Source organism: Candoia aspera, chromosome 1 (assembly GCF_035149785.1).
Source record: "Candoia aspera isolate rCanAsp1 chromosome 1, rCanAsp1.hap2, whole genome shotgun sequence".
Taxonomy (NCBI): domain Eukaryota; kingdom Metazoa; phylum Chordata; class Lepidosauria; order Squamata; family Boidae; genus Candoia; species Candoia aspera.
The window spans coordinates 166975600-166995822 of NC_086153.1; the positions used below are offsets into that span (position 1 = coordinate 166975600).

The following is a 20223-nucleotide window of genomic DNA, read 5'->3' on the forward strand; positions in this document are numbered from 1 at the left end:
CTTGGAATAAATTACACACTGCCTTAGTTACTGCTTCCTTTTTAAGCCATCAGTTCTTTGCTGTTTTGAAACTCTTAACAAAGCATGCTTCAATCTGCCTTTCATCAATACTTTAAGCCTTCATTGTATTCTCTGGTATAATGGGATTCTTCAGCAGTGACAAATTATCCAACAGTTATATATACTGTCTTCCTGTTTCCTTGCAATCTGCAGTATTTAATAGAAAATCTGTAAAAACAGTTTTTAAAACAAGTTAGGCTAATTTAAAATTTTCCAAATTTTCTGAGTTTCCAAGAAATCTTCATCTGGGATGATAGTTAAAAAGGGAGAAGGAGATGTGGCTGATCTTTGAGCTACACCTGTATCAGATATCATGCTTAGAAGGAATGAGAGAGTCTCTGCACATTCAAACCGGTTCTTATGAGGTATATTTTAAAGTTAGGTAACATAAGAGGCTCTCCCAAAAGTTGCTGGAAAGAAAGAACAAACACATCTTTAAAAGTCCTTTCTTTATATACATTCATTGCATGTTTATTCCTAGGCTATATTATGAAAACTTTAGGTCAAGTAATAAATTCAACATACTAGAATTTTAGAAGTGTAGTACTGAGAAGAATATATGGCTAAGAATCTGATTATTAAAATAATAAACAGGGAATTCTGAACAAAGCTTAAATGTGTTTATCAGATAGATAGACAGACAGGCAGACAGACAACTTTTGATTGGAAGGACTCGGAGTAGTTAACACAAGATTAGGTGATAAATGAGAAACTTTAGGCTACTAGGCTGTGTGAACTGTTCCATGTATCTATTCCGTAGACACAACTAGGTTTCTCGTTGCTCTCACGTCTCCCCTTTGCATATCGCTACAGCTTCCTCCAATGAGCTCTGCAGGCTTTCCCAGACTTCCTGAGTGATGGGCGTGCAGACTTGTGCAAGGGGGAGGAAGAAACAAATTCAGCAGTAGGGTCATTCCCCAAGCAGGCAGAAATACTGTAGAGTAATTGAATATAATCTACAGATTCTAGCCAACTGCGAGAGACCTGAAATGGGTAATCCACATGATCATAATCCTGTGATAAACCCATCTTCTCAGTTGAGGAATATATTTTCCATGCAATGATTAGGTTTCTCTATTGCAGATCCAGAAACAGGCATAGCGTATATGGTTGGATAATTCTGTTATGACTGGATTTATCACTCTGTTTTAACACGATTCTGCATTACTTGATTGAATATCCAGTGGTATATGTGAACAATAAAATCAGAAGTACATTTTTGTTGTAGAGATTATTTTAAAGTTATATTCACATAAATGACATCTGCAAGCATACTTATATATGCTTACTTTCTATTCTTTTGCACTTTGTCTTTATGTAGATTATATTTAGAAAATATAGAAACAAATATAATCTAATTATCTTTTGAAGATACAGAAAATATGCCAAGGTACACATACATGCATACAGTATATACATACATACATACATACATACATACATACATACATAAAGTTATGTGGCCTTTGAATGAACTACTTATTTAATTCTTTAATACATGGAAACATAAACTTTTATGGGTACAGTTCCCAGTTCCCAAATAATCCTCTATTTAAGAGGTTACATTTTTTTAACATGATAGGTCTTTAAAGTCTTTTCTGTGTTCTTTGAAAAATATACTTTTTCTTAGCTCCCTAGAATTTTACTATTGTTCCATAACATTTATTATCATTATCCACTTGACTCAGATTTGCATTTTGAAAACAAATGCATGATTGCTTCATTTCCCATGCAATCTTATGCATTTTTCTATGATGCAAGACCCTTTGAAGCAAATGTGTAGAGGATTCCAAGTTTGTTTCTTATTTCTGTTCCATCTTTAATCTCAGAATGAAAAACATCTCCCATTTGTATTTTGTCACATTTTGTGGGTGTTGGGAATAAATCCTGGGCTACGTGCGACTGAAAATGTAGCACAAGAAGGCGTTGTGCATGCACTGGCTCATAAAAGACAACAACTCTCCCTTCCAAGTACAAAAGTCACATTTCTCCGATGATGAGGTTGTGTTGGAGCCTCATTCTATTTTAATGTGAGTGAGAGTGGCCCACCTGTGATTGCAAAACATAGTAATTTATTAGAATATACAGTGGGAAAGACTGTCCTTGGGGTAATTTTTCTGAAGACTGATCATTCATATTCAATCAGAATGCAGAACTGGCAGGCAAGTTTCATTGACTTTGGCCATCATGTGTTTTTTTTCCTCCATATTCGTGTTTCTTGCTGGTTTCCAAAGAAACATGTCAGAACACTATTCAACTTGCATGGATTCACTTGGTTTAATGCTTTCACCTGTTGCATTTCTCTTTTTTTCAAGCACAAGAATCTGCTGACATTATTTTCCTTATTGACGGATCAAACAACGGCGCTGTCACTTTCTCAGCCATTCGTGATTTCATTGCAAATTTAATTGAAAGACTCTCAGTTGGACCTGAGCTCATACGCATTGGGGTGGTGATGTTTAGTGATCGACCCAGAACTGTATTCTCCTTGAACAGCTACACCCAGAAAGTTGATATTCTAGATGCAGTGAAGGCCCTTAGCATTCTTGGTGGCGAGGAAGCTAATATTGGGGACGCTCTTGAGTTTGTGATGCAAAAACACTTCACCCGCTCAGGAGGCAGCAGGATAGAGGAAGGCGTGCCACAGATTTCAGTGCTCATAAGTAGCATTGAGTCTAGTGATGACATAAGAGAAGGAGTTTTAGCCATGAAGAAAGCTAGTATATTCTCATTTAGCATTGGGGTCCAAAATGCTGACAATGCAGAGCTTCAGCAAATTGCTACTGATGCAAGCTTCGTATTTACTGCCCTGGATACACGTAACCTTGGTGAACTTCAAGAACTCTTACTGCCAAACATTGTTGGAGTGGCCCAAAGACTCATTTTGTTAGATGCCCCAACCATTCTTACAGAAGGTATGTATTTTTTAATGAACTGTTATCTTGCATTTAGTTATTTGTGCTCTTATATGGAATGCCTTTTTGATAGTCCTCTTAGTAGACTGAGGATTGAGAATGATGGAAAAGGTGGGGTTGAGAGTTGATGCTCATGTGTAACTGCATAAACATAGATACAATGCTGCCTTGATGTCTGGATTACCAACTATGGGTAAGCCTCTTGCTTATGGTTAACAGTAAGTGTTAACAGTAAGTGTTACGTGCAAATACATCTCTAATAGTACATGAGATGACCTGCACTCCCAAAATGGAAGTTTTAATTCTACACTACATTCATTTACCCACAGCATACCCTTCCACAACAAATCAGCTCTCCAGATTTCAAGTCAGACTTTTCCCCACTTCTAGAAGATGCTACTATTAGGCTTCTGCTAAGCAAGGGAGCTTGTATTCTGTTTTTGTGCAGAAACAGACTCTATTCTGAAGTATAGGGATGAATGGGGATTAACCAATCAGCCAGGATGGAGATTCTGTAGATCAAAGGTGCTGGTGATTTAGACTGACAAATTCAATCTATTTCAATGATGTTTACGTTTCCACTAAAAGAGCGTATCTGTTCGTTTGGAACCATTATTTTCCCTGGATATCCACGGAGCAGTAGTAGGGCAAAGCATCACTTGTCAGTTTCAGCTCATTCACCAATGGAGTGTCACCCTTTCTTGGAGTAAACATACTAGGCTAGATTATCACAATGCATTCTACTTTGGGGGCTGCCTTTGAAGATGATTTGAAAAGTTTGATCATTAACACATTTGCCAGAATATCTTCTGGCATCTGCAGGTCAGAACATATAACTGTATTGCTTTGTCAGCTCCACTGACTACCACTAGGATTCCAGATCCAATTAAAAAATACAGGTTTTATCTCTTTATAGTCCTACGAGATGTGGGTACATATATCTAATTTTGTGAAACTCTGAAAGGAGATTAATATCAGCCTATGAAGGCCTTGCAGGATCTGAAAGATAAAAGCAGCTTGTAGAATGAAACTCTTAGCAATCATTCCTGTCCCTGAGATTCCAGACTGAAAAATAACCTGCCATTTTTCAATCTGGAATCTCCTTTGAGTTGAATGTTGCAGTTCAGATCTGAAGAAAATGAAAAGGAGGGATCCAACCCAACCCACAGAAACGTTTAGACAGTCCTAGGTGCAAAGAGAGGATTTTTGTTTTTTGTTTTTTTAAGGCAAGTAGGGAAGAAAAAGCTACTCCTTCTCCCTTTCCAACCTCTTCAGGTTGCCTGGCTGGCCTCTGAGAATGTTAAGGTTTTCCCCCTGGAAGTCTGGATCAGGATAATAGGATTGGCCTGTCTTTATGGTTTTGCATAATTTATAATGGAGCATGTGTGAAATATCTCTTTTTCTATTACAGTAGAAGGGTTTAAGATCTTTAACTAGACTTTTGAATTATGTTGGAATACAAAATTTCTCACAGAGTTATATTAATCTAGATATAATGAAACCAGCTCTACAGTTACTCTCTAGTTCAAATAAATACTTCTACTAAGGAGTAGTAAAGGAGGTTTCTTGGTAAACATATGAACAATTACTCTGACAATTTTTTTACAAATGCAGAATTATACTGTACTCTACTGAGCAAACCTCTATATGCTCACCTCATGTAAATACCCTGTCCTGCCTGTTTCTGCATACAGGGAGTTTTTGGAATGGGGGAGCTTTCCCCTGCAGCACCATGTGACATGACAGGCACAAGTCTCTCATTTCAGTGAGAACTAGATTTATGTCTGAACCAGAGCAAAGGAGCCACTTTTCAACATTTTTGTCCTAAGCACATTTGTCATGTGTATTTACTTATTTGTATCCCATTGCAAATAATTCTCAGCGATTAACACAATGTACAGTAAAGGAAAACAATTTAAAACTTCCAGAGTAGGAATAAAAACTCAATAACCATAAAATATAACTCAAAGATAAAATAGTTTGAAAATAAAAACAGAGTTAGTTCAATCTGGAACAGTTCTGCTTCCAGCACATTTCTGGATGCAATTGGAAGGCCAGCCTTCTCTTCAGAGACAGACTGTTTCAGAGGACTGGTGCCGCCACTGAGAAGCGTCCCTCTGGCCTCAGCTTCCTCCTGAAAATGGGGCACCAGAACAGTTCTTCCCTAGTCTGGTTGGAGCAAGTGGTCCTGTAGGCAGCTGAGTGCCAAGCCATAAAGGGCTTCATAGATAAAGCTAGCACTTTAAATTGCACCCAGAAGCTAATTGACAGCCTGGTAAGGGTCCATACTGTAGGTGTAACATGCTCCTAGTGAAGGGTGCTGGTTAGCACATGAGCCACTGCCTTCTGGAGTACACGTTATTTCTGAGTGGTTTTTTGAGGCAGTCCCATGTAAAATACATTGCAACAGTCTAACTGGGTAAGTGTAAGAGCTTAAGTCACTGTACCAAAATCCTCCTGTGTCAGGTACTGGTACTCCAAACAAAGCTGAGCAAAGGCCCCTCTAGCTTTGGCCTCCATCTGCTAGACTAGCCAAAGGGGTGAATCTAGAAGGACCCTCAAGTCATGGGCAGTGCCTGCCCATCCAGAGAAAACAGTGGGATCGATGAAGAGCCTTGATGGATAAACAATACCTCTGTCTTGTCTTGGTTTAGTTTCAGCCTGTTCTGTCCCATCCAGACCCCAACAGCCTCCAAACACCAGGAAAGGCATCAACAGCATTTCCTCTATAGCCTGGGATGGCAACATAGTTGGGTATCACCCACATACTGACGATACTGCAGCCCAAATAGATGGATTACAATCAGTGACTTCATTTAGATATTAAAGTACAGGGGGAAGAGGACTGGCCCTGTGGAATCCCACAAAGTAGGGGCCACTGTGCTGACCCCTCCTCCAGCACTACCACTAACTGAAACCACTCGCTAAGGAAGGAGTGGAACCCTTGCAAAACAGTGACTCCAATCCCCAACCCCAGAGTGATCCAACAAGATGTGGCATCAAAGGCCACTGAGAAATCTAAAAGGACCAGGTGGACTTCCCTTATCCAGATCCTGATAGAGATCATCAGGAAGAGAGATCACTCCCATAACTAGGCTTGAAAGTGACTGGAGAGGATCCAGATAATCTGCTTCTTCTAGGATACTTCATAGTAAGGTACTTCCCAAAGGGAAGGTTGGAGACCAGGTGATACTTATCTAAGACCTCCACATCCATCCAGGGAGGATCTCTCAGGAGGGGTTGTCCAGGTGGTCACATTTAACCTTGGCCCCATGAAGGAGCCAGAAGAGGAAAGGGTCTCAAAGTACAGACATTTATTGTATTCACATAATTTTTGAAAATTAAATTGACTTTTTGAATCACTGTGGGCTATATGCATATTTTATGGCAATAATCTATCTCTAAAAATTAAACCTGCCCTTGAGATTGTGAAAAATGCAGTCCTTGACTGTTTCCCTATTTTCTGTGCTGGACAAATGAAACCATACGTATGAAAACAGGAAAGTTGCATGTTATCCTCCTTCCAAGTATGGTAGTTACTCTACCGATAAAGAAGTTTAGGTGAGGTTGATAGGTGAATTATTAATAACTAATTAATTGTTAGTTAATAATTATAGTTATTAGTTCTCTTATAGCCCTGGGAGATAGATTTTTGGAGCAAAAAAGTGATTGATGTGAATTTCTATATTATTCATGTTTTACAGATGTCAATAGGTAATTAGTTTGTTTCCCCGGAGTGCTGAGTTCACTCTGCTTTAAGTGGATATTTATTTATTTAAATCATTACATGCTGACAACCCATCTTCTGGCTTAAGGTAGCATACAAACACCTATCTACAACAAAATTAAATATAGCAATTAAAACTATTGGTAACAACAACAACGTTTTCAGCCCAACCCAACGTGTAACAAGGAAAGAGCGTGACGAGCCAGCCTAAGCTCCAACAGCACATTGTTCCATGTTTGAGGAAAAATGGAAATTATTGTTGATGTTAAGTGTGTCTGTGGCAGGCTGGGCAAAAGGATCCCTGTGGAAGCTCCAGGGGGCAGTTTGTATGGGAGTCAATGGTTTTGAGAGCCAGTTTGGCCTAGCAGTTAAGGCATCAGGCTAGAAACCAGGAGTCTGTGAATTCTAGTCCTGCCTTAGTCGCAAAGCCGGCTGGGGGACTGGGGCCTTGCCAAGAAAATCACAGGTACTTGTCCAGGCAGTCTCTGAGAATCAGACATGATTGAATAGATAACAACAGAAGATGGTCTTGCAAGTAATAAAGCTTTCTTCACTACTCCATATGAGGGCTCATTACTGTGTCATTTTAAGGTGATAGGTTAATTTAATTTAATTTAATTTTTTTTAATGGGAAAATAACCAAGGTAGAATCAGGTTCTTGGAATTGTGTGCTCTTTCACAAATCTGTTCACCTACTGATGATGGTTTCCTGCAGGTTTTGGACCTAGGTACGTTTGGCAGCTGCTAATGTTTGTTTAGTTCCTTTCTCTTGTTCTTTCCATGCAGGGAAGTGGGAGGGGAGAGGGGATTTTAGAGGCTTTGGTTTTATTCTGCTGCAAAGCCAGAAAAATGTAGTTGCATGAATATTACCCATTGATTTTAAGCAGAAATATTGAAGTGCAAAAGATTCATAACCATAAAGTTAGATTGAATATATTTGAATTATGCTTCAATATAACTCAACATAACAATTAAAGTAAATGAAATGCCTTGTACAACACATAGAAATGATTGTTTAACAATGCTTGCTCAGAATTTATTAGTGTTGCTGAATGAGTAAGCACACTGACTGCGTATATATTGTTACTTACAGTTGTTGAAGTCAATAAGAGGGACATAGTCTTCCTGATAGATGGTTCTACTGCCTTGGGAACTGCTCCCTTTAATGCAATCCGTGATTTTGCTGCCAAAATCATCAACAGATTGGAAATTGGACCAGATCTGATTCAAGTTGCAGTGGCACAATATGCAGATACTGTAAGACCAGAATTTTATTTTAATAGCTTCCAGATGAAAAAAGATATCGTTACCAATGTTAGGAAAATAAAACCAATTGGTGGTGCTACACTTAACACAGGCTCAGCATTGAGGTTTGTTAAAAACAACTTCTTCACCACTGCTGCTGGGGCCAGGATTGATGAAGGTGTCCTACCCATGTTGATTCTGATCACTGGGGGTGTGTCCAAGGATGATGTTGTCCAGCCAGCACAAGAAGTGAAAAGGAACGGCATTGTGGTCCTTGCTGTGGGAGCCCGAAATGCTGATCGCGCTGAACTTGAACAAATTGCTTACGAACCAAGCATGGTTTTCACCCCCACAGAATTCCGCACAGTTGCGCTAACAGCCATCATTCCTGATGTTTTGTCACCTATAAAGTCACTCCCTATAAAAATTGTGGAAATACCATCAAGAGAAGGTAATTTCTGCTCCTTTTACTTTGCATTTCATTAAAAATAGAAAAACTAATCCTTCTATTGCTCTTTGATTGCTGCCACTAGCCAGTACATACAGGTAGACCACTTTTAGAGACCACATTTTGGACTGGCAACTTGGTCATTTAGCAAAGCTGTTGTTAAGCAAAACCACAACTGCACTTATAACCTTACTTCAGCTTTCCTTTGCTTTACAGACCTGTGAAGGTTGTAAATGCAAGGATTGGTCATAAAGTTACTTTTTATCACCATTGTAACTGCAAACAGTCGCTGTATGAGGCAGTCGCTAAATGAGGACTACCTGTAGAGTCTATTCATTGTTTGAAGTTACTTCTGGATAGGTTTGTTATTGTTCATATTTAACTATATAATTTGACAATTAAAAGTTTGGTATAGAAGATATTATGTACTGTACACTGCAGCTAACATTTGAATACATTAAGTTAGATATATTTTTCCATATATTTCTTCTGCCTTAAATATAAAAATGGTAGATTCAAAGTTATTAACATTTGGCTATTTATTAATTTGATCACCATGATGTTTCTGTTAAATTGAGCTAGTTGGAATCAGGTCTTCCTTACTCAGTTGCCATAGTATCTAATTATTCAGTTCATTTACAACTGTTAGCTTTTTGTTAACAGCCATAAGATATTAGAGAAATACACAGATTTATTATTTTTTTTTTCTAAAGACTTGTACATCCACCTCCAAACTAATAGAGATGCTTTTTTCCCTCCCAGCAAGGTTATAATTAGGTAATAATAGGTTAATTCAAGTTTCAACAATCCTTAATCTTACTTTAAGACCTGCAGGGAAGGAGATTTTTTAACAGAAAGTTTAATCCTTGAGATGGTTGATCTATTTCTTCTCTGTCACCTACCTCTCCTGTAGTATTGTACCTCTTTGATCTAATCTTGTCATAATTTCACCTCATGAGGAAGATGGAAAAACTCAGTAGAACCACAAAATGTTAGCTTTCTAAATGGCCCTTCCAATAATGTTGAATTTTCATAATTATTTTGGAGCTATGGTACATCATCATTAAGGTGCTAACTTTCAAAATCTCACTTAATTACCCTTAATTAGAATACAGTAAAATCTGCAACTTAAAGCTTTTTCAAAATGTATATTTCTTACTAATATTTTCTTGCATGGTACAAATCACTGGTGACATTTTTATTTTAGTATTGAAATTAAAAATGATCTTAAATGTTGCTTTACTTGTAAAGATGCATATATTTCCCTCCCTCTCCCTTTTTCTCTTTGTAAATACTATATATAGATGTACATTTCCTCATTTCCTCCTTATGAACTGTGCATTTCTGACTGTTATCAGGTTATATCCAATTCTGTGTGGAAACCAATCTTTTCCCCTGTGCGATCTCTACAAGCCTCTTCAATGGATTGGGAAAAGTTATTGAACAGTGTGTGGGGTGTTGTATAGGGCAACAGTAGGTGCTGGTGGGGAACACTTGATAATGGGCAGCAGAAGATTTCACTTTCTCCTTTGTTAGCATTTCTAACCATTTCTGGCAAGGTCTCCATATCTATAGACCTTCCTAGTGTTGCTGTTGTTTTGATTAAGGTGACCAGTGCAAAGAATGTGGAATTCTTTGTATCTCATCTAAAACAAATCTGTTAAAACTGAATTAATTGCAGATAGTGTTCTTTGACTTTCTATGCCATGGCCCATGCCTAGTAATATAGGCACATTTGGGATCTAAACATTTCTAGATAAAATTCAACTTATCAGCTGGTAAAGAGGTAGAATGGACCCAGTTCATGGCAGGAAAGTCGGCCCTTTGACACATTAAGTGGTCAAAGCAGAGCACTCAGTCCTGAGGAACTCAGAGCTGCTATGTTCTCTGCTGACATGGATTTGGCCCCCTCTGACATATGCAAAATAGGATTAACTGGTATGTGTTATATGTGTGTTGACAACTTTGGATTAGAATCAGTACAATGAATATAAAACAGTGAGGAAAGGAGTAGGCAGATGGCTACTCCAGAGAAGCCACATGTGAAGTTATCATGACTTACCTATACATAAAATGGCTGCCAAGCCAAGGGTGGCTGGTTACAAAATATCCATGAAGAATAAGGCAAATTGGTGAAATTTGTTCCTGTCACTCCACTACCCCTCCTTTATAGGTTAATGTCCTTCCAGTTAACCTGTGTATTTTTTTTTTTTTCTGGGTTGGTATACATACTCCCAACTAAAGCATTAGTCTAAAAGTGCCTATGAGGTTTTTAAGAGGCCTGGAAGCATTCCTGTAAATAAATACAACACCACAACATGCCAATTTCACATTGATTGATTGATCTAAGGAATACTAAAAGTCTAAACTCATATGGAGCTGGATGCCAAGAGCAATGTCCATGAACACAAGGAAACCCATAGGTACCATGTTGCCAACTTATACGTTAAGGCTTTCCAATTGTCCATATAAGATGATCAGATCAATATGCCTCTGGGAAGAGTCTTTGGAAGACTTTTCAGCCCAATTGCATGGTCCACTGAGTTCAGCTGAATAGAATCTCAATATCAGAAAATCCTTATATAGACACACATAGGCAGCACACATTACCTGTAAATGGGATTCTGGGAAGTATCACAAAAGGCTTAAAATGTAGTTGCACATTGAACATGTTTTGACTTATCGTGAGGTGGAAGCCTTGACCGTCCTCTCAGTTCTTCTTTTCTTCTCTTCATGGCTGTCCTGTCCTGTCCTGTCCAGTCCTGTTGTCTCTTGAATGAGGTATACATGTGTGTACAGCAGTTGCCAAATGCACACATGACCAATACTGGTGTGTTTTTCTTTAATGTCTCATGTTATTTTCTGTGCTCTACTGCAGTTGTAAACAAAAGAGATATCGTCTTTCTTTTGGATGGATCAGTCAGCGTTGGAAATACCAACTTCCCATTTGTCCATGACTTTCTTGTGAACCTAATTAATTCCCTTCATGTTGGAATTGATGATGTACGAATCGGCCTAGTACAATTTAGCGAGAACCCCAAAACAGAATTCTTTTTAAACACGTTCCTAACCAAGTCAGAAGTCCTTTCTCGCCTGAGGCAGTTGAGACTGCAAGGGGGGTCAATACTGAATACAGGAGCGGCATTAGACTTTGTCCTTTCCAATCACTTCACTGAAGCAGGTGGGAGCAGGATAGATGAGAATGTCCCACAAGTGCTAGTCTTCCTTGCGGCAGGGCCATCTGCTGATGCCTTCCAAGAGGCTGCCAATGCCCTCGCTCGTGCAAGAGTGCTGACCTTTTGTGTTGGGGTTAGGAATGCCAGACTGGCAGAACTTCAGCAGATCGCATTTAATCCACAAATAGTATATTTTAAGGATGAATTCAGCTCTCTGGCAGCTTTACCACAGGAAATGATTAGTCCGCTAACAACATACGTTAGTGGAGATGTGGAAGACGTTACAATCACTTCAACAGGTAATTTGTTTTTTTCATACTACATTGATTTTTCTTTTATCATGCAGATACATTTTATTTATTTATTTATTTATTTATTTGTCATATTTTTATTGTTTTGAGCAATGTACTAATGTTATGAATATTGTTAGGATAGTCATTCCATCTGATTATATCTTTGATTTTATATCTTGTATGTTATATTAACAGCTAGTGGCAGTGTAGTAGTTAAGGTCCTGGACCAGGAGTGGGAGAGGCAGGTTCTACTCTGCCCTTGGGCACAGAGGGCAGCTGGGTGACACTGGGCCAGTCTCTCTCTCTCTCTCTCTCTCAACTGTAGACCAGGACATTGAAAAACATCTTTCTACTAACTTACACAACCCACTGGGCCAGTATCATATAATTTTTATTACTGTTATTATACACATACACACATATATAAAAGTATAAATGTCCAAAAGTGCAGCCCATGAGGAGAGTGATTGGCCACTCTTTCCCAGAAGAGAAAGGTGGGAAGGCCCAGCAGCAGGGGAATCGTCCAGTGGGAGAACATCGTAGCCTGTTGTAGCTTGCATGCCATTGCCAGAATGTCTCAGTCCAGACATTATGTTCTTAAGCCAACTGAGAATCAAGCCTTTTGCACAAGTGATGGGAGTAGTTTAAATGGTAAATATAGGGATGCCAATAGTCTTTCCGTTTCTTGTCAGTATTTTAGGAAGATCATGCTTGTAGGTCTCTTCACGCATATGCTTCCTGCCGTTCAGCACTTCTGGATTTTTATATTTTTTTTAACCGTGTGACATTATGTGGACATACAAATTCAGGGTATTTTAAATATTAAAGGAGAGAGAGAGAGAGAGATTTCACATCATGCCCTTAAAAATAAGTAGGGTCCCCCTGGCCCAATGTGAAATGTTATGCAGTTCTTCCACTGTCTGTGAAAGAGCCAAAAAACAATTACATTTTTGCAAGAGGTAAACTTTTGCAGAATGAAGACTAGAGCTCAGCATGATGTGCTGTAGAGGTGATGCCTCATTTTCAAATGCAAACTTACCTATTGATGTTACTGTCAAGGGAATTATGTGCCCATGTGAATCAGTTCTTAGAACTACAGTATCAGGAGACCCTACTCCTTAAAATACATTAGGAAAAGATGGGCAATGACCAGATGCCAACATGGAAAGCAGTATGCTCCCTTTATTAAGGGCTGCAAAGTATATTTATATACAATAGGCATTTGTTTTTCCTATCAACAAAATACTGTAAGAAGAACCTCTTTCCCTCTTCTGAGGCTTAAAGTGATAGATGTCCCAACTGTGGGACTCCTTAAGAAAAGGAAAACAGACTATAGGGCAAGGGGCTAATTTAAGCATTGAAGAGGTGGTAGAATGATGGGTGTTCCTATATCATGAGCATCACCAGAATTGTAATATGCATAATCCATTCAAAGAGCCAATAGTTCATTTCCCTGAAAGTTCTAGACCTGCCCAAAATGACTCTTCGATTCCACAGTTCTCTCTGATGCCATCACAATTCTTTTCTTCTCTTGTGGAAGCTTGTAGTTTAATCACAGATGCCAAAGAGGCCTCCTCTGTCAAATTATTTTTCTTACTAACCAATATGGTTTGGATTTTTTGTCACTTATATATACAGAAATTCTGTAATAAAATGATACATACTAAATATTTTCACCTAACTTCATTCCAGAAAACAAGATTGATATCTTATTTTTGATTGATGGCTCAGCGAACCTTGCTGGCCAGTTTCCTGCTGTTCGAGAGTTTGTGTTCCAAATTATTTCTGACCTGAATGTGGGGCCAGATGCTGTACGAGTAGCTGTAGCCCAATTTAGTGATAATGTGCAAGTGGAGTTCAACTTTGACATCCCATCCAAGACAGAAATCCTTCAGAAAGTAAGAAGGATGAGGATAAAAGGAGGAAGGCTACTGAACATTGGAGCTGCACTAGATTATGCCATAAAAGACATCTTTGTGAGAGATGCTGGGAGCAGGATTGAAGAAGGCGTGCCACAGTTCCTGGTCCTTCTTGTTGCTGGGAGATCAGATGACACTATGGATGAAAGTGCTGATGCCCTGAAACAAGCTGGTGTGGTCACTTTTGTTATCCAATCCAAGACCTCAGATCCGGTTGAATTAGAAAGGATAGTTTATGCCCCTCAGTTCATTCTAAAGGTTGATGCCCTTTCTAGTATTGGAGACATACAACCTGAAATAGTCAATCTGTTGAAAACCGTACAGCTTAAACATCCAGGTATATATCTTTATTTTTATTTATCACTTCATGTTCTTTATTTTTGAAACTAATTGATTGGGCTTGTATCCCACTGCAATTAAACAGACTTTCAGTATATCACACAGTATATACTGTATATACTTTCAGTATATCACAAAGGTCACACACAGGCAGTTACAGGTAGTCCTCACTTAACAACCACAATAGGGACCAGAAAACCAGTTGTTAAGCAGTACGGTCATTAAGTGAGGGCTATCTGACAGGATTTTTACGACTATTTTTTACAAGTCATTAAGCGAATCCAGCTTCCCCAAAGGATGTTTTTTGCCAGTCGCAAATTGCAATCACATGACCGCAGGACACTGCAACTGGTCGTAAATGTGAGCTGGCTGCTAAGTGCCCAAATTGTGATCATAGGACTGCAGGGGTGGTGCTATGTTTTGCAACAGTCATAAGTGTAAGTACAAGTCAAAAGCACTTTTTCCGAGGCTGTTGTAACTTCAGACTGTTGTTAAACAAATGGTTGTTAAGCAAGGACTACCTGTACAATCAAATATAATACTGAAACCAATACACTTTGGGAAATTCGCAAACAAATTCTTCAGCTGAAAACTGACATCCCGTTGTGAGCTGAACCCACATTTAGTATGAAGTTCAGGACCATCTTTTATGGTCAACAAGCTTGGAATGGGGAAAACTAGCTAGTTCTCCCTTTAGGAATTTTATTCTGGGAAATTTCCAGGGGCAGGTTTTGGTACAGGAATATCCCTAGGAAATGACTATGCAGGTAGGAAGCTGAGAAACAAAAATCTGAAAATACCAAGAATCAGTTGTGTTATGAAGGAGCCAATGTGTTTCAAGTCAAGTGACTTCTTCAGGTTCAGCAGCAGAAGATTCCTCAGAGAAACTGCTGGACCTCTTACTCTCTATCTGAGCTATCAGCAAATTCTGTAATGAGCATCTTTGAGGTTTTATGCCATTGTTCCCTTACTGATGCCTTTCCTTCCACTGCTTTCCCAGTTTTTATTTTAACTATGTTAATAGAACATGCAAAATTAATCCACTAAAAGACAAAAACGAATACATTCTAAGAAACGGTTGATGTGAACACGAATCTCATTTTTTCCTCCTGAATCTGTGCGTTTTTCAGTTAATGAAGTGCAGAAGAAGGATGTTGGGTTTCTGATGGGTGGCACAGATGGCACCAGAAGCAGTTTCCCAAAGTTGAAGGCTTTTCTACAAATATTTGCTGATAGCCTGCGTACTGGTCCTGATAAAGTCCAGGTTGCTGTGGCCCAGCACAGTAATACTGTCAACCTGGAGTTCCTTCTGAATGACTACTCTGACAGGATTGAGATGACCAAGGCCCATGGGAGGCTCTTCGCTTAACACAGGGGCTCCCCTTAATTACCTTATTAGGAATACAGTATGTTCCTGAGCCTAGCTGGAAGCAGGATATCTGAAAGTGTCTCACAGTTCTTGATTTTGCTGACAGCTGAAAAGTCAAGAGATGACAACCTTCCTTGGACCTGAAGATGAGGGGTGTGGTACCTTTTGGCACTGGCACTGAAAATGCAGATATCACTAAGCTGCAGACAATTCTTTTTGTTCCTGAATTTGCTGTCCTTGTTTCTAGTATTAGTGAACTGAATACCTTATAGCAACTCATTTCAGAAAGAGTTGCCGAGCTGAGCAGGGCAGAAATAGAAGCTTTGGCCCCTGAATTGATTTTTCCACCACCTGGCCCTGGTGAAAATAATTTTCTTATTATACTATATTTTGCTATTTATAATAAACAAAGCAGATGATGAACATGGGCCAGCCAAAATTAATGGGCTGCTGCTTTTCAATAGGCATTATCTTCAACCATCTGGTATCTTCAGAGTTCTGGATGAGACTAATCACATTTTCACAACCCTATAATTAGTAGAGACAGAAGACATTTTTATGAACATTTCTGAGATTTTATTTTTCTCATTCCCCCACCTCCCCTTTACATAAATAAAGCCACTAATGATTTTTCCTTTTTTGCAGCAACCAACATTTCCTTCCCTAATGCCCAGAAATGATGATAGTCCTGGTCATTATGAAAAATGAAAACTGGCAGCCAGGTGGCCACCCAGTTGCTGCTCTTGCCACATGCAGTGGGAACAGAAAGAAAGAAGAGAGTTGGAGGGAGGGAGGGAGGGAGGGAGGGAGGGATTATACTACTTCAATTGCTAGCAATGAACTCCATCCAAAAAATATTGGATAACTTCTCTTCCTGGAGAAATTTGCTGAAGAGTTTTCCCACTATTTCCCTATCCATAAATGGGGCACAAAATGTTGAGTAACCATTGAGTAATCAAACCATTGAGTAACCAAGTAACTCTAGGTTACATTCCTAAGTTACATTTCTTTTTCTTTTTTTCTAGATATTTCTTGTACGGGAGATAGGGCATGCCTGCATGCATTTATAGATACAAAGATTATTATATGGATATAACTCCTGTGTTATAGCATTTATTAGCAGTTATGACCCTGACTTCCCCTGCAGGTTGACACAGAAAAATAGGCAAGTCTCCCTGATAGTGATGATAGTCTCCTGCATATACTGTAGCAGTAGAATGGCTGATACTATGTGTTATTCCATTTCAGAGGGGTTCTAGGCTAACTGGAATTGCACATCACAATAAACCATTATATATTGTCCTAAATATAGATTAGAATTTCCAGGTGTGTAAGATACAAGCCATCACTTAAGAGTTCTTTTTGTATTTTATTCGATCAACATTTTTGTTTCTATGATACAAAGGCTCTGGAAATGGAATAATGCATTACATACATACAATTCTAATAAACATACATTACATGACTCAACAATTGCACAGCTTAGTAAAGCAGATAACATGTACTTGTAGGGAAACCCCCTGTGTATCTCCCTGAGAATTTTGTAGAAGAAATGTGCAATAGAAATGAAATAAGTAAAATCTATAAATGAAAGCATTATTTGTCAATTTAGTGTAATGCCTGAAAAATGTCTGAAAAAAATCTATAATGGACTCTCTTCTTTCGAATATTTTTCTTTAACTAAAATCTGAGCTAAAGTGGTCAGAAACACTATTTTCCAATCAAGCTTGCAGAGTTTATTTTCTTTAGCTCTTTAATAATGCTCAGTACTGTGTGCCTGTTAGTATTAGTTAATTTATTCCTTTAAATGTGTTGAATTTTATTTGCTAGTATAATTCTGACTGTCATCTAATATCATTCTTTGTTCTATAGGAGATATGAAGAGAGATGTTGTTTTCCTTATTGATGGCTCTCAGTTTGCAATTCCTGAGTTCCCTTCAGTTCGTGAATTTATCGAACGGCTTGTAAACAATATGAATGTGGGTTCAGATGCCACTCGAGTAGCTGTAATTCAATTCAGTGAAAATCCCAAAGTTGAATTTTTGCTGAATGCACATTCTACCAAGGAGGAAGTACTAGCTGCAGTGAGAAGACTAAGTCCCAAAGGTGGGAGGCAAGTGAACCTTGGTTCTGCCCTAGAATATGCGTCAAAGAATATCTTTACAAGGCCTTCTGGAAGCCGCATAGAGGAAGGAGCACCTCAGTTTTTAATCCTTCTTTATTCCCACCAACCTCATGATGATACAGAGAACCCTGTACATTTGATCAAACAGATTGGTGTGGCACCATTTCCTATTGGAAAGAATGTGGATCCTGAGGAAATGACCAAAATAGCACTTAGTCCTGATTATGTGTTTCAAGTGTCAACTTACCAAGATCTACCTAGTCTGGAACAGAAATTGTTATCTCCTCTTACAACATTAACTACCCAGCAGATACGAAAACTGATTACTGATACAAGTCGCCCTCCAGGTAAGGTGATTTGTGGGACTGTCTGCGTAGAACAGTAGCCTAACCTCTGCCTTGCTATCACCCCTTCTTTCTACCGGGGACATCTTTCCTGCTTCCCTGCTACTGTGACCAGCACAGAGTTGCATCATTCTCAGCACTTGGCAAGACAGAGCTTAGTTTTTCTCTAGACCCAAGCCATGCTCAACTGTGTTTTATTTCTGTACTGGGACCAAGATGACAACCATCCCACCTGGGAGCTGGGGTTGCCACATTTTCAGGGATCCAAAGCACAAAAATAGAGTTGAAAGGGAGGTTTTTGACTAAGAAACCAGAGGAAGATAAAGTGTAAACTCTGTTTCTGTACCTATTTTTCATGCCACAACAAACATACACATTTTGTATTTTCATAATATTTGTATATTTTCTCACACCATTTGGCCCTTGGATAAAATACTGGAATTTCATACTGGAATAAATAAAGGAGGAAATACTCCCTGGAGGAAATAACCTCCTGTAACTCAGAAACTTGTTTAATGTCTAAGCTGTCCTCACACTGCATCAGATCACTGGTCCTTTTGGACCAGCCCTGCCTCTCTCAGCTGACAGGGCTTCTAAATTGTCCACTGCTGCTACCTCAGATTCTCTTCACTCAGGACAGGGGCCAGCTAGGGACTGAACCTGTATGTCAAACATATACTCCTTTCTGTGAGAAAAAAACCAGACTCATTCTGTTTTCTCATTCCCCCTTTCCTGTTCCCCATTGTAGAAATTGACAGTGAAGCAAAGGACATTGTCTTCCTTATCGACAGCTCTGATGATGTCAGACCAGATGGGCTTGCTCATATTCGTGATTTCATTTTACGGATTGTCCAGCAATTAGATGTTCGACCAAGCAGAGTGAGAATCGCTGTTGTCCAATTTAGCAATGAAGTGTTCCCCGAGTTCAACTTAAAAACCTACTCAACCAAAGAAAATGTGCTACAAGCCATACGGCGCTTAAGGCACAAAGGAGGTTCTCCCCTGAATGTTGGGAAAGCTCTGGACCATGTCATGAAGACCCTGTTTATCAGATCAGCAGGAAGTAGGCGAGAAGATGGAGTCCCACAGCATTTAGTCCTCTTGCTTGGAGGGAGATCCCAGGATGATATCAGCAGACCTTCTATTCTGGTGCAGAACTCTGGGATTAATACCCTGGGAGTTGGAACAAGACAGGTTGACAGTGCAGAATTGCAAAGGATCACCAACAATCCCAAAACTGCATTTATTGTAAGAGAGTTTACTGAGCTCCCAACAATAGAAAAACGGTTGTTTGCATCATTTGAGGCACCACAAGAGCCAACTGAACTACCAACTGAAGTGATTGCTGGTCAGTCTTTCATTTTAAAATAAAAATGTGGGGATGGAATCATAGAAATTAGTATTCAGGGGATCTAAAGAAATAGGTATATGAAAAGGAAAATTGCTTTCTCGTTTCACTTCAGTAGTACCTACAGCTGGAGTCAACACACTGTTTTATGTAGAATAAAATAGTCAGTTTGCTTCTTTAGCAACAGGAACTGTTGCAGGAAAAAGCAAAGTTGAAAATTCAGTGCTCAGTTTTCTTTCTAACACTCTAAGTTCAATACAGTGTTCACATTGTACTCTTCTGCATGTTTAATTAGGGGTTCAGTTTAGAACTTGCTTTTGAGTAAACTTGGTAGAATGGAGCTGCTTACCTCTAATCAACAAATCTGGACCTCTAGGGCAATTCTGCCCTGCAGCTTAAGCTGCTTCTCCCATAGTGCTCCTGGGGGATTCTTAAACCAGCTTCAGAATTTCCAGTCTAGATTGTAGTGGGCTGGCAACTTTGGCTTTGGTTACTTATATGGCCTGATTGGCCACACCTCTGCTTCTGGCCCTTCTCACGCATACTGGAAAGGCAAGCCTTGGTGCTTGGCAACTGGGTGGCTGGGTCTACTGGTGCCTGCCTTTTCCCTTTAGGGATTGTTTCCTCCTCATGAGTCTCTGTGACTTTCCTTTGCTTTCCCAGATTTTGTGCACACCAACACCTTCATCCCTGCTTCCCATGTTATTTCCTCTGCACCAACACAAACCTGTTTCTTCTTCTTTTTCCCTCTTATGGTATCATTATACCTCTGATAACTACCATAATTAAAGCAATAGGGAGCAAGCTGTTATTTTGTTCTTATGTCCCTTTGTAGGTCCATGCAAACTGTGTTAGCAAGGAAGAATTGATAGTTCAGCTTCATAGAGACAAAGGAGCAACCTTTAAAGATTAAAG

The 20223-nt window shown here is 39.2% G+C and overlaps 1 protein-coding gene across 12 annotated transcripts in view; it reads left to right on the forward strand.

Moving 5' to 3' along the window:
* Positions 1–20223, forward strand: part of COL6A3 (collagen type VI alpha 3 chain) — a 108587-nt gene that overhangs the window by 25094 nt on the left and 63270 nt on the right. For 11 of the 12 annotated variants that reach the window (XM_063317841.1, XM_063317845.1, XM_063317842.1 and 8 more), the window contains exons 3-8: positions 2376–2975; positions 7796–8398; positions 11274–11870; positions 13557–14120; positions 17364–17963; positions 18709–19308. In XM_063317841.1, coding sequence (XP_063173911.1) covers positions 2376–2975; positions 7796–8398; positions 11274–11870; positions 13557–14120; positions 17364–17963; positions 18709–19308 — 3564 coding nt within the window. The remainder of the gene's footprint in view (positions 1–2375; positions 2976–7795; positions 8399–11273; positions 11871–13556; positions 14121–17363; positions 17964–18708; positions 19309–20223) is intronic. The other variant, XM_063317848.1, reaches the window with a different exon arrangement.